Below are 13,442 nucleotides of genomic sequence, written 5' to 3' on the forward strand. Positions count from 1 at the left end.
TCCATCGCTGATCATCATCACATCATTCCAATCAGCTCCCTTCATCAACCATCAGATGACATTGATGACATTCACTTACAATTACGTCCATCCCCTTTTAGCTACAAGGACGACCAATCCCCTTTCATCTCTACATCAAGTCATACATTGTACATCCTGTCTGTAACAAGCACTATACACTGATCTACACAACCCACACCCACATCAAACCCACAACGTCCACATCCACACCCATCAAACCCTCCGTTTCTTCCGATCCATATCCTCCAACATCAACCTCTCAGCAACACTCATCTCCTCCATCTTCCGTTTCTCCCCCTGCACAGGCACAGTCACAGGCGCACTCTTCAACGTTCCCTTGAGCGCATTCCCACCCAGCAGCGGTTTCTTAAACACGTTGAACTTGACTGGCGCGACCGGCGCTGTCGCTGTCGCTGCAGGGGCAGGCGCTGCAGGCGTTTCCCCTTCTGGAGGCTTAACACCAAGTGAAAGCCTCACCGTTTCCCCTTCCGCTCTCTTCAGCTCCTTCCCCTCTCCGCTCCCACTCCCTTCCCCACTCTCCTCCTTGGCCCTCTCGATCTGCAACTGCAAAAACTTCCTCTCCCTCTGCTCAGAATCCATCTCCTCCCTTTCCTTCTTCATATTCGCTTCCGCCTTCGCCAGTGCCTTAGGGCTATTATCCACCCAAGCAATGAACCAGCCCTTATCCGTCTCCTCCACTCTAGCAATCCCTGCTCTCCCCAGATGCTTCACAAACTCCGACAACGTCACCCAGCGTGTAGCGTTCATATGCACATGCTCCTTATCCTGGATATACTCCTGATAAACATTATTCGCCTTGACCCGGTTCGTCCCGTGTCTCCTCGAGAGCAATTGGACAAAATCGTGCTGCATCTGACTGGAGTAATCGGCGATATGCCTATTGGCGTTCTGTCCGATCACGAGCATCTGCCGCATGTGTCCCTCGCTAGAGGCGTGCATCTTGAACGCGTTCTCGTCTCGACATTGTTTGCTACAGACTTGGCAGTACCAACGGAGTCGTTGCAGCCCTTTGGACTTCATCTTGTTGGCGAGGTATTTCCTGTGAGGGGTGAGTGGGGGGTTAGGCGCGAAGGGAGGGGGCTTACGGAGTGCCGACTTCTGCGCGAGGCATGGTGGATATTTTATGAGGGGGAGATGTACAATGTTGAAGCAAGCACGGCAGACTTCTGCTGACTTTGACTTCTCCAGGGTCTGCTCGTCAGTGGCGATGCCTCCCTGGCGGGAGCAAAAATCACGTGCAGAGAGAAAATGAAATTGCCCTGAACCGACTTTTCCTGAGGCTCACCGCACGCTCTGTGGCAAAAAGAAAGCAGTTGGCGAACCATGCCTCGTCCGCAAGAAGACCGAAAGCAAAATCAAAAACCAGCTAAGGTTGCGAAGGCTGGGAAAGAGGGCAAGGGGAAGGCGGGAAAAGATGGACTGCGAGCAAGGGGGGGGAAGGGGAAGATCGTGAAGGGTTCGACTTTTTTATTGGCTAGTTCTCCTGTCGAACCAGACGAGGACTACGAGGATGAGGAGTTTGTTCCTACTGCCTTAGAAGAGACAGAGGAAGGAGCGGTTGATAATGCACCCGCTGAGGAAGAGCACGACCAGGACAACGACGAGGAGGAGGAGGAGGAGGAGGAGGAGGAGGAGATGGAAGACGAAGATGACCTAAAGGGGATGGAGAGACTTGTTAAGGCTCTGGGGGATGATGGGCTGGATGAGATCGCTAAGAGGGAGCTTGGGGCTCTTGCTGATGGGGAGGAGGACGAAGACGAGCTTGACGGGGAGGAGGAGGATGAGGATGACGAGGCGCCCGAGTTGGTGGATGTCGAGCAAGACCAGGATGATGGCGAAGTGGATGAGGATGCGAATGACATGGAAGAAGATGACGACGACGATGATGATGATGAAGAGGAAGAAGAAGAGGAGATCGCGCTAGACGACGTCGACGGCGAAGTGGACGAGGACGCGGTCCCCAAGCAAAAGGTCACGATCGACAACCAGGTGCGTCATCATTTCTTCAAACTCATCAAATAATGTCATTCTCATCTCGTTGCCCGTTGTAGCCAGCGATGCGCCGGCTAAGAGAAACTATCGAGCTCAAGGACATGGACTGGACTGAGACGCTTGCTGTTACCTACCCGCATAAGATGGAGGATGAGGTCAAGGACCCGGACGATGACCTAGATCGGGAGCTGCAATTGTGAGCTTTCCCCTGGGTTGGTCCTCCTGCGTATGCTAATATAACTAGCTATAAACAAGCACTATGGGGCGTGGAGCACTCGCGTGACCTCGCGGTCAAGTTCAGTTTACCCTTTACACGGCCTAACGACTACTATGCCGAGATGGTGAAAAGTGATGCGCACATGGAGCGTGTCCGGTCCAAGCTGGTCGACGAGCGCGCGGGGATCAAAAAGTCCGAAGAGAAAAAACGACAGCGAGATCTGAAGAAGTTTGGGAAACAGGTGCAGGTCGAGAAGCTCAAAGAGCGCGAGAGGGAAAAGAAAGACGTTGGGGAGCGGTTGAAGAGTTTGAAAAGGAAGCGGAAGGGGGCGCTTGATGGAGATGGGGGGATGGCTGATGAGGAGTTTGATATCGCCCTGGAGGACGCGCTTGCTGATCACCCGGCGAAGCGGGGGAGGGGGAGGGGTAAACCGGGGATTAGCAGGGAGCAGAGGGATAATAAGTTCCGCCTTGGGGCTGGAGGGGGGAGGAGGAGCAAGCAGAATACCCGGGAGAGCACGGACGATTTTGGTGCGGGACGTGGGAGAGGCAGGGGGGGTATGAGAGGTGGCAGAGGTGGCAGAGGGGGTGGCAGAGGTGGACGTGGTAGGGGCGGAAGTCAGAGACCTGGGAAGAGTCGCCGTGCTGCTATGAGGTCGAATTAGTGCATTTTAATGCTGTTTATTGTACTCGATATCCATCATTAGTACTCTCCGCACGATATTGACTTGGTTCATGCTCTTTTCTTGTTACAGGAACATTTGCCCGATGAAACGGGTTTACCGTGTGTCCATGCGCACACTGTCATAAAGGGTACTTGCTAGCACCTTCGACTTCGTAACTCCGAACCACAAGACCAACATCACCAGATACCCTTCGTTCCTTCAAACAGCAACAGAGTACAAAATGCCTCTGAACTACTCCAAGTGGGACAAACTGGAGGTAAGCAAGTCGTCCAATGAGCGCATCTGGGCGCTTATGGGGACATGCAGTTGTCGGACGACTCTGACATCGAGGGACATCCTAACGTCGACAAGAAGTCTCTTATTCGGTATGCAACACTTCTCCTGCATGCTTATGTTGTATTCATCTCCCGAGCAGATGGAAACAACGCGACATCCACGAGAAGCGCGAAGCGCGCAAGCACAAGATCGCCCAACTGGGCGAGGAGATCAAGACGTCCAACATCATCCTCCCGCGTATCTCAGCCCTCATCAGCGCAGTATCTACCAACGGGCCGAAGGAGTTCTCCTCCCTCACCGAACGGCTCAAGAAGCAGCCGTCACCTGACGGTCCTGCACCTTATCCCGGTGCACCGAAGGCACCGTCTTATGATCAGATGATGGAGTCGCTGCTGTACAAAGTGTGGGAGGACGTGCGGGAGAAAGGCACTGATGTGAAGGACGAACAGAGCCTGGAGACGGCGCTTGTGAAAGAGCTTAATGTGCATGAGGCGGAGCTGGGGAAGAGAGTGAAGGAGTGCGAGGAGGAGCTGCAGGCGCTGAACGAGGAAGCGCATGCTAAAATCACGAGCGACGACATTCATGAAGGGTTTGACAGTCATGTACGTCTAGGATGTTCGGATGGAACGGACGCTGACTCGGTGTGCGCAGTATCTGCCCCACAAGGTTGAAGACGTCGAGATAGCGCCGTCTCAAGCCGCGCCTAAGCATAAGAAGACGCACAAAACGACCGAAACGTCGTTCGAGACGCTCAACAGTCCCAAGCCTATGGCCCCTATTGCTACTCCTAAAGACGCCCCGACGCCCGTCCCCAACCAGGAGGAGAAGAGCGGGTACGAAGCCGATGAGCCCGGCGAGGACGATGATGAAGACGATGACGACGACGACGAGCTGCCCGCTCTGAGCCCCGCGTTGCTCAAGTTCTCACGTATTGGAGTGGGAAAATATGACGAATCCTACCATTTCTTGCAGGAGAACAACAGTGTCCTCGCCGCTGGAGCCCTGGATGCACTGTTCGGCGCTGCATACCTAGCGGAGATGAGGAACGACACCAAGTATGCAAAGTCCTGTGTCCATCAGGCGTTGCTCCTTCAGTACTGTGAGAAGCTGGGCAAGGACGGGATTGCAGTGTTTTTCCGCCGGTACGTCTCCCAGTTTCCTATTGCGGCCAACGACGCTTACATGGATACAGGATGGCAAGCGGGCACCAGAATGCCCAAGCAGTGTTTATGAAAGACGTCAACGACACGTATGGGCTGATGAAGCAACGCGTAGCTGCAAACCGCGCTTCTGCCTCCCAGGGGAAGGAGACGATTCAGCTGCAAGTCGAGTCCGGCGTCAACTCAATCTCGTTTAACATCCCTGACGGGCCGCCGCCGCCTCCTGGTCAAGCGCTGGAAGTGAACTATGAAGGGCTCGAAGAGGGAGAGAGGCCGGATGTGGAAGAAGTCCGGATGTGGCTGCAAAAGCGGTGGGATATCTGGCAGGGGTTCCCTAAGAAACTCCGGAAGGCGCTGCAGAGCGGGAGCTTGGAGAACGTCAACAAGGTGCTTGAGGGGATGGAGGTTGAGCCTGCGGAGAAGATCGTCCAGCAGTTGCAAGAAGGCGGGATCTTGAATTTTTCAGAGTCGGGCGTTAGGGATGAGACGCCTGCTGGGAAGGCGGCGAGGGGGGAGACGGGCGAGGCTCCGGCCAAGGCGTGAGGAGGATCACAGTGTAATCGTTTCTTCGTATACAATAGGTACATCGATAGTCTGACTATGAAATAAGATGCATGACGTTACATTCCTTGTCTTAATACCCTCGCGCACGTCCAACACCCCGTGGCACCGTCATCCATGCCTCATGATATCCTCGACCTCTCCTTCGTCCAAGCCCAACCCCCTCACCAGCCCAAGTGCGACCTTCGCTGCAGCCCGATGCCTCTCCCTATCATCCTTCATTCCCCTAATCTCCTCTCGCATACTCTGCAGCGCCCCCAGAGCAGAGGTGAGGTCGAACGCCTCTCCTTCCGAGCCAAGGGGAGCCGTTGTGCCAGAGGAAGGAGGAACAGAGGGAGGGGGAGGACCAAAGATCTCCAGCTGAGCACGGACGATCTCCGATTCTGTAGGTAGGCCGTCATCTCCCTCCTCCAATGCTGCCCAGCCCGGTTCCTCGTCGGCTTCTGCTTCTTCCAGCTTGACCCACTCGTCCCCCTCACTAGAAGCACTGACGAGCTCGCCGAACTCCTCCCCAGCAAGCGGTCGCTCCTCTTCCTTTTTCTCAGAAGAGGAAGTGATCACCTCCCCGGGTTCGTCATCCGCATCCAACCATGCCTCCAGCGCCTCCCTTTCGTTTCTCGCCTCCTGCTGGAACTCCGCCAGCGCCAGCCTACCTTCGAACGTATCCGTACCCACTGTCATCTCCTTTAGCGTCTTCAGCGTCTGCTCGACCTTTGCCTCCAGTTCCGGGTCTTCCTCTTCCTCCTCCTCCAGCTCTTCGGAAAACAGCGATAGATCCAACTTTCTGGCATTCGCATTCGGGTTAGCGACCATCGATGGCCACATGACGGTGCCCAGGCTCTCGAGCACCCTCGGCAACCCGACAACATCTATGCATCGAAGATCAGGCAATCAACGCTTTCCCACATATATACCCGACATAGCGTACCATAGTGCAGTCCGTCCTCAGGAAGCTCCGCCTCGGCATCCGCATCAACGAACTCGAACTCCCTTTCCAGAAAATACTGTTCCAGCTCGTCTGCCTCCTTCCCTCGCACGCCTCCCCGTCCGGGGTCAATCCCTTGCCCAGTGACCGGCGCAGCTGCTGAACCTGGTTCACCGCTGGAGGGGGTAAGGCCAATCGCGAGCCTTACTTCTGCTCCGTGGGCGTCGAACGCCGGTAGGAGCTTGTCGAACAACGCGGGATCATGCTACCCATAACCCAATTATATGAATCATCAGCCATCTCGTGAACAAGGGGAGACGCACCTCGGACTTGGAGAAAAGCCAGATGACAGCTCTGGCACGGGTGTCGTCTACTTCTGGGGGGAAGAGCGGGGCCGCAGGAGGGAGAGCGAGGGGTTGGAGCTGGAAGTACACTGGCGCTGTGAAGTATTTGTTACTGAGTAGCCATGGGACGCTATTTTCTGCATCTGGCTGTAGAGGTTGGGAAGTGGATGGGTTGGTGCTCGTGGAGGTGGAGGGAGATGTGAGTGCGAGACGGGATAGGAGGATACCGGGGAGATATGGACGGTGGTGTACTAGGAGGATCTGACTTGCTTCTTGCTCGGCCGACATGATACCGATTCGAGGATATTGTGCACAATGAGGTGTGAATGGATGGAATGCCGTTGCTATATGATGATAAGCCTCGGTAGAATAATAATGTCTCTCAATCGAGATCGGGAACACCGAACGTTAGTCCACGTATGGAAAACAGCACTCCAAAGTTAGGTCGGGAGGATCCGTACGCCGATCTCGCTCCGATCGTCAGGAAATTCGTCTCCGGCCAGACCCTGACTACGTAAGCTCGCTCACTAGTGTGTTCGGTGGCGGTGTTCTAGTTGGGCCCAGACCGATCCCCTGGCAGGGTCCCGAGTCGCCCCGAGCCGTTTATCCGAGGAGTTCGTTTGAGGATGAGGAGACTCCAGAGCTGGTGCTACGACGGGAACGGGGAATAACTTTGCAGTGGAGCGAGGGGCGTCTCTCTGTCACGATACCTGCAGGAAAAGGCAGAACGAGTATGAGGTAGTAACTTCCAGAATCGGCTGCTCCTTGGCTTCGACGCCTTCGATGATAAGGATGAGTAGACAATGCACAGTCAAAGGGTCTTTGTTAGGTGCTTGGCAGGATAATTACGCTGACGAGCGCCTGCTTCTTAGGGACGGTCACCGAGTCTTTTTCCTTTTCTGATTCCTTTTATGGCATATTCATATTAAGTGCCCAGCCACTCGGGTGCAAGCGGAAGTTTGCTGACTGGCGGAACTAAGTACTAGTACTTTTATTTCCAAATTAACCGGGAGAGAAGCGCCCGTTGGACCCTAGGCGATACCCGGCTGGCAAATTGGCGCCTCAACTCTGTGCTTGCTCCTCCCAGCCTCAACACCGTCATCACTCATCCTCCTCCCGTAATTTCTTCTTTCTTACGACCACTTGATAGCCAACTACCAATGATAGGCCTTGTATAGTTCCCGTGCTCTTCATCTGACTCGATCGGGCCTCTTTCTTCATGTTTCAGCTCCTTCGCCTGCTGGTCTGGAATGCGTGATGGCCCTCCCGACCGGCTCTTCTCCGACAGTCCGAACCAAGGTCAACTCGCCGGGTCTTCGGTGCTCTGTCCTCATGCTCTACTCTGCTATCAAATTCTTCCGCGGAGGTGCAGCTCGTGACCGGCCGTAGGACATATATACCCCTCAGGAGGAAGGGAAACGAACAACGACTCGGATCTCTTTTCTTTTTCCCACCTCGTCCCCTCATCTCTCCCGCTATCCCACCTCCCTGCTCCCACTCTCAAATTTCCCCCAAACACTAGTTTCTCGCAGCGGGTCTCCCCTTGCCTGTCTTTTCAGTGTCCGGCCTCTCAATCCTCGCCTTCCCACTGCCCTCTAGACATCTCCCCAGCAGAATGTCTTCCTCTACCTCCCATCCGCATACTCTCACTCCATCCTGCTCGCTCCCGGCATCAGCAGCCCGCAGGCTCTCCTTCCACTCCGATGCGCCAACACTCGCCCATCCCCATCCCGTCCGGCACCAGACGGTGATGCTGGGCGAGCACAGAGTAGGCGAGCGAAGGCTATCGATGCACCACCCCAAGCCTGAGCCTCTTCCCCGCTCTGTCTCGCCCGACGACGTTCTCAGCGCGCCTATCCGGACTGTCGCTTCCTCCGCTGCTCTCCAGGCCTTAGCAGAGTTCACGAAGGAGACCCCGGGTGGTGAGATCCTCCGCACGATCCCCAGTCACGTCTCCGGCCAGCTTAGGACAGTCGAGCTCGTCACTTTCAAGACTGACGACCCTGAAAACCCGAAGAACTGGTCCAAGGCGTTCAAGTGGTGGTGCACGATGGTCGTTGCTTTTACCTGCTTTGCAGTTGCGTTTGCCAGTTCGGTCATCACCGCTGATCTGCAAGGTCCCGCAGACGAGTTCGGAGTCAGCTACGAAGTGTCCCTGTTGAGCATCACTGTCTTCGTCATCGGATTTGGTGTTGGGCCGCTGGTGTTCGCTCCCCTCTCGGAGATGTACGGGCGTCGCCCGGTCTACGTCTTCACCCTCGCTCTAGCAGTGATATTCACCATCCCCGGCGCCGTGGCCAAGAACATCCAGACCCTGCTTGTAACCCGAGCCATCGACGGCATCGCCTTCTCAGCCCCTATGACACTTGTCGGCGGCACGCTTGCCGATCTGTGGAAGAACGAGGAACGCGGCGTGCCCATGGCCGCGTTCTCCGCCGCTCCTTTCCTCGGCCCAGCTATCGGCCCCCTGGTAGGAGGTTTCCTCTCCGACCACCGAGGCTGGCGCTGGCTCTACTGGATCCAGCTCATCTTAGCTGCGGTAGCCTGGTTACTCCTTACGTTCACAGTTCCAGAGACGTACGCCGCTTCCCTGCTATACCAACGGGCGAAGAAGCTCCGTAAGGAGACTGGGGACGACAGGTTCGTGACTGAGCAGATGATCGATCCCCGTCCGACTGGAGAACGTTTGCGCCTTTTCCTGCTTAGGCCGTTCCAGCTCCTGTTCCTCGAGCCGATTGTCTTCTTCCTCAGTATCTACATGTCTGTCCTCTACGGTCTTCTGTACATGTTCTTCGTTGCGTATGTCCTCCCCCCCCCCCTTGATTCGAGGTTTCACAGGCTGATTACCATTTACAGCTATCCCGTCGTCTACCAGGAAGGCAAAGGCTACTCCGCGTCCATCACTGGTCTCATGTTTATACCCCTTGCGATTGGTGTAGTCGCCTCCGCGGTTTGCTCCCCAATAATCAACAAGCACTACCTGCACCTCGTAAAAAAGCACTTTGGCCGGCCACCCCCCGAAGTCCGGCTAATCCCAATGATGATCTTCTGCTGGCTCATCCCCGTCGGACTATTCATCTTTGCCTGGACGTCCTACCCCCGACTTCACTGGATTGGTCCAGCGATCGGAGGGTTCCCAGTCGGGTTCGGCTTCATCTTCCTCTACAACGCGTGCAACAATTACCTCGTCGACTCATACCAGCGGCAAGCAGCCTCGGCTCTCGCGGCAAAGACCTTCATCCGGTCTATCTGGGGTGCATGCGCCGTCCTATTCACCATACAGATGTACCACCGGCTAGGCTATCAGTGGGCCTCCAGCCTGCTGGGCTTCATCGGCCTGGCGTGCTGTGCCATCCCCTACGTGTTCTACTTCAAGGGTGCGGCCATCCGCAAATACTCGTCTTTCGCTACTTATGACGATGACGACGACACTGCTACCTTGGCTGAGCGCGAGCAGATCCAGGAGGCGATCTCACCCACCCAGGAGAAACCTAAGAAACCGATCATGGAAGTGTAGGTTTCCTTGATGTCACTTACGAGCGGACTGTGGATAATAGATTCCTTTCTTTCTCCTTTTGTCTCTGAAACTCTTACAATTGTGTAGTACCGTGTCCTTCACGCATACTAAAGCATAAAAACTAATAAACATTTTCAAATCGCATGCGTGGTGAGTGGGACGGAGCCCGTTGATGAGAGGAGTCATGCAAACCTTCATTATACACATCATTACGGCTGGATTTCTATTTGGATAAGTCTAAATGAGTCCTTTCTGGCGCCCCATACTCCTTCAAGCATCTAATGTTTCCCCGTCGAATTCATTGGGATCGACATCGCCTTGGCAGCAACGGTATCAGGTGTCAACGGCTGCACTGGTCCATCATGTCCCCTGCTCACCACAAGCGTCTTCTTACCTTGGCTGAGCATCTGCAGCTCTTCCATGAGCGTGTCGTGCCTGTACCGCAGCCTGATGTTGGGGACGTTTGTCTTGTTGATATCATTGCCCAATGCGCCCGGAAGGAACCATTGGTGCCCGAGCCAGTGGCGCTTGATCTGCATCTCGAACCCGGACTGGATCACGCTGTTCCGCGCTAGCTCAGCTAGAGAAGCTTGAGAGAATTTGTAAATCTGTAACCAAAGGGGAAGGTCAGTCTCGCTTCCAAAGAAAGTGGGAGAACGCACGTGAGCCGCCACACTGTATTCTTCCAAGAGAGGTTCCTTGGTGAAGTGGAACTGCAGGGGGTCATCAGTACTTATACTGACGTTCAGCCCCGTCTTGAAATATTCCGGGAACGGATTCCGCTCGTAAGTCAAGAAAAGGGCATTGTTGCTCAGTGGGCTCATGGCAAGGCCAATCTGTTTCAGGTAGAACAGGTACTGTAGCACGGGGACTTTGCGCAGAAGAATGCCGTGGGAAATACTATGAGCAAGCATGAAAGCGGACGCGAGGTGATCGGGGTCGCCGGCTTCACCACAATGAGGACGGAGGACAAAAGTATCTGAGTGAATTTGTTAGCAGAGGACTGATGGGTGGATGGAACACGTACTGAAGCCACGCAATCTGCGCCATTGATTCAGTGCGCACATATTTGCGTATAAGTAATACAGCCTGCAGATCATGAGAACACGGCCATGTACGATGAACCCGGCTTACCAGTAGTTGTAGGGAGGGTTCTGCTTCGTGTCCCAGACCTTGGGGTATGGGAACTTTCGATATATGCGTCTTTCTGTCTTGGACTCGTCATCCACACTATCGATGCCGACAACACGCTGCAGGAAGACATGAAGTTCTGGATGACTGCGAGGATCTTTTGTGACCTCAAACAAGGGCTTGAATAGATCTTAACTGTCGTGAATACCACACCTGGTCATATAACACAATAACGCACTCTCCAAGATTTGCTGGAAGTTGCTGAGAAGCCCGCTGGCCTTGTATACGTCATACAGCCGTGGTACTTGAATCAACCAGCGGACGTTATGAGAATAGAGTTTGTTGTTGATGACCCATTTAGCGAGCTTGTCCCACTCGTCCGGGGAACGGCCATAGATACTGATCCGCCATTCGCAGTTCTGGTATTTAGATTGCTCAAGATCCGTCATCAGCTCTGCGCTTCTTATTAGGGACAAGATCATAGATAACAACGAACACAGACAAACCCACCCTTCGTCAGTTCAGCAAGGTAACGTCCTTTGATGTAGTTATCTGTCTTGAGAAAGATCTCGCGGAGTCTGCTCTCCCCAAGTGGATTGTACTTCAGGTTAAACTTGTCAAATCGATGGAAGGTGTCCTGGTGTGCATGCATGTCCAGGGTGTCGATGGAGAGGTCGTAAGCAGTAAGGTTCAAGGATTCGAACACTTGGGCCAATGTCAATTCACGACCGTCGCGGAAGATTACAGTGTCCTATACAAGACAAGCATGAGCGCGCCTACGAATAGCAGTTATACCACGCCTACGTTGGGTGTTCGCTTCATCTTCGACTTGATGAAACGCAGCAAGTGCTTTTGGTTCATACTGCTCGAATGATGGACGTGGGTATCAACCTTGCGCAAGTTATAAAAGTCCCTATGAGGCACTCTCTGTAGCCAGGTCGATACTTGTCAACCTCTTCAAGCTTTTACGACGCACCTTCATATCCGCTGTCTCCTGATACTCATTGAGAAGAGTATACATCGTCCACTTGCTCGACAAATAGCGCAAGCGGCGGAATGCGAAGCTCTTAGCCGGTCCGTCGGTCATGACTACTAGTAGTGCGTCGAGATCCATGAAGTATTCGCGGATGTCCGGCACCCTAAACAGGGGCTTTTGACGGTCTACCAGGGCATTCAGACAAACCTTGCAAGTATGAGGTATAAAGCATACCATCCGTTCCATATACTTGATACACTCCTTTATCGTCCATCTCAAACATCCACTCGTGCTCCCCCGGTATGCCGCATTTTTCGAAATCGAATTCCTCCTCCTCTTCCGGTGCACCATTGGATACTCCACTCGGCGCTGCCCTTGCATACCAGTGCCAATGCGGGGATGGGGGCTTGGGGTATAGGCGCCAAGGCGTGGACAAGTTCGGTCCCTGGGCCAAAGGCTCCAGTGAGGGGTCGGCAGGGAAATGCAATGGGTAGTCAGAGGGAAGGGTGGCATCCTCACGAACACCATTCACGTCACAGAGATCGGGGGGTAGGGGGGTGAAATACCCATCGTAGTGCTGGGGATTGTCGCCCAGACGTTGCATGGAGTAGTTCATGTATTTGTCTCTGAGATCCAGGCATTTTGAAAAGGATTCGTAAAGGGCAAGAAGTTCGGGTGTAATGAACGCATCTGCAGTGAACCGATGAGGACGATTGCAACCTCGGAATCGAAAGCATGCAGCGCACCGGCTTCGTCTTCAGCATCAGCGCCATCCGCCTCAGGGGCTGCCTGCTTCATCATCCCATCAACAGAGGCGTAACTTCCTATATGGAGGGTGGGTAAAATTGGTTGCTGAGCCTCCTGAACGGGTTCAGGCTTCTCCAGACTTGCAGGTGTCAACTCCAACCCGGGTGGAATGTTCCCTCGCACTGTGTTCGCTCTCGCTCGGGGAGTGGTGTGCGGAGTGGCTGCGATGGGATCGTGGGTGCCATGAGCGAGCTTCATGCTCTCGATCTAGCGTAAATCGATTAACACCGTCCTCTTTACGTGTCCTACAGGGCATACCGACTTCATCGTTCGTTCCTCCTGGAAGCTAAAATATCCACTCTCTGGACGAGGTGTCGAGCCGTTGGATCGACCGTTTTGTTCATTCTCGCTGGCCAGTGTACGATGACCGTTGTCATCTGGAAGGCTGTAGTCAGACATGTATCCGTTTGGTGTGCCCGGTGGGCTAGGAGATGGTGGCAGAGCCATGAGGAGTATTTATACGCGGTGGTTTGGTAATATGACGAGGTCCGGAAGACCCCGTGGTGAAAGTGAGTGAACTGCCTGGTCTGAATCCTATTCAGTCTCCGCTACGTCAGTAGGGTCTGCACTCTCACTCCTGCACCGACAATTCGAGTCATGTTGTATATAAATTTGCCAGCATGTTGAAGTGTTTGAACATTCCTCTAAGCTGATCGTCTTTTCTTATGCACGATCGCGCGATTAAACACGACTCTGATTCTACTTCGAAGACTACTAGGCTAGCGATTGCCGAGACGTGATAATTGTTCTTAAAGTGTCCAGCACGGCCGGTTGGTACGTGATTTCCAGGATGCCCAGATGGTTCAGGG

The 13,442-nt window shown here is 54.1% G+C and overlaps 5 protein-coding genes across 5 annotated transcripts; 3 read left to right on the plus strand and 2 right to left on the minus strand.

The window, feature by feature from the left end:
* Positions 1–129: 129 nt before the first annotated feature.
* On the minus strand, positions 130–1,164 carry DACRYDRAFT_65586 (uncharacterized protein). Its single transcript, XM_040775790.1, has 2 exons — positions 1,128–1,164; positions 130–1,081 (listed from the first exon to the last, which is right to left on the minus strand). Exons 1-2 carry the CDS (start codon positions 1,151–1,153, stop codon positions 235–237), a joined length of 873 nt encoding a protein of 290 aa, XP_040630258.1. The 5' UTR covers positions 1,154–1,164; the 3' UTR covers positions 130–234.
* A 181-nt stretch (positions 1,165–1,345) lies between these two features.
* On the plus strand, positions 1,346–2,915 carry DACRYDRAFT_78276 (Ebp2-domain-containing protein; the record flags this gene model as incomplete). Its single annotated transcript, XM_040776329.1, has 3 exons — positions 1,346–2,031; positions 2,094–2,230; positions 2,279–2,915. The coding sequence occupies exons 1-3, from the start codon at positions 1,366–1,368 to the stop codon at positions 2,913–2,915; spliced, it is 1,440 nt and encodes a 479-aa protein (XP_040630259.1). The 5' UTR covers positions 1,346–1,365.
* A 241-nt stretch (positions 2,916–3,156) lies between these two features.
* DACRYDRAFT_50428 (uncharacterized protein) lies at positions 3,157–4,915 on the plus strand (the record flags this gene model as incomplete). The annotated part of the gene is made up of 5 exons (XM_040774988.1): positions 3,157–3,192; positions 3,243–3,301; positions 3,349–3,814; positions 3,864–4,354; positions 4,405–4,915. 5 exons carry the CDS (start codon positions 3,157–3,159, stop codon positions 4,913–4,915), a joined length of 1,563 nt encoding a protein of 520 aa, XP_040630260.1.
* A 2,736-nt stretch (positions 4,916–7,651) lies between these two features.
* Positions 7,652–9,863, plus strand: DACRYDRAFT_21555 (MFS general substrate transporter). Its single transcript, XM_040772446.1, has 2 exons — positions 7,652–9,001; positions 9,059–9,863. Exons 1-2 carry the CDS (start codon positions 7,818–7,820, stop codon positions 9,717–9,719), a joined length of 1,845 nt encoding a protein of 614 aa, XP_040630261.1. The 5' UTR covers positions 7,652–7,817; the 3' UTR covers positions 9,720–9,863.
* An 85-nt stretch (positions 9,864–9,948) lies between these two features.
* DACRYDRAFT_78285 (AMP deaminase) lies at positions 9,949–12,986 on the minus strand. The gene is made up of 11 exons (XM_040776330.1): positions 12,892–12,986; positions 12,573–12,840; positions 12,061–12,516; positions 11,827–12,011; positions 11,655–11,777; positions 11,361–11,601; positions 11,089–11,304; positions 10,854–11,040; positions 10,747–10,808; positions 10,382–10,698; positions 9,949–10,327 (listed from the first exon to the last, which is right to left on the minus strand). The coding sequence occupies exons 1-11, from the start codon at positions 12,898–12,900 to the stop codon at positions 9,998–10,000; spliced, it is 2,394 nt and encodes a 797-aa protein (XP_040630262.1). The 5' UTR covers positions 12,901–12,986; the 3' UTR covers positions 9,949–9,997.
* Positions 12,987–13,442: the final 456 nt, after the last annotated feature.

This window comes from Dacryopinax primogenitus (assembly GCF_000292625.1).
Source record: "Dacryopinax primogenitus strain DJM-731 SS1 chromosome Unknown DACRYscaffold_6, whole genome shotgun sequence".
In the NCBI taxonomy this organism is placed as follows: Eukaryota; Fungi; Basidiomycota; class Dacrymycetes; order Dacrymycetales; family Dacrymycetaceae; genus Dacryopinax; species Dacryopinax primogenitus.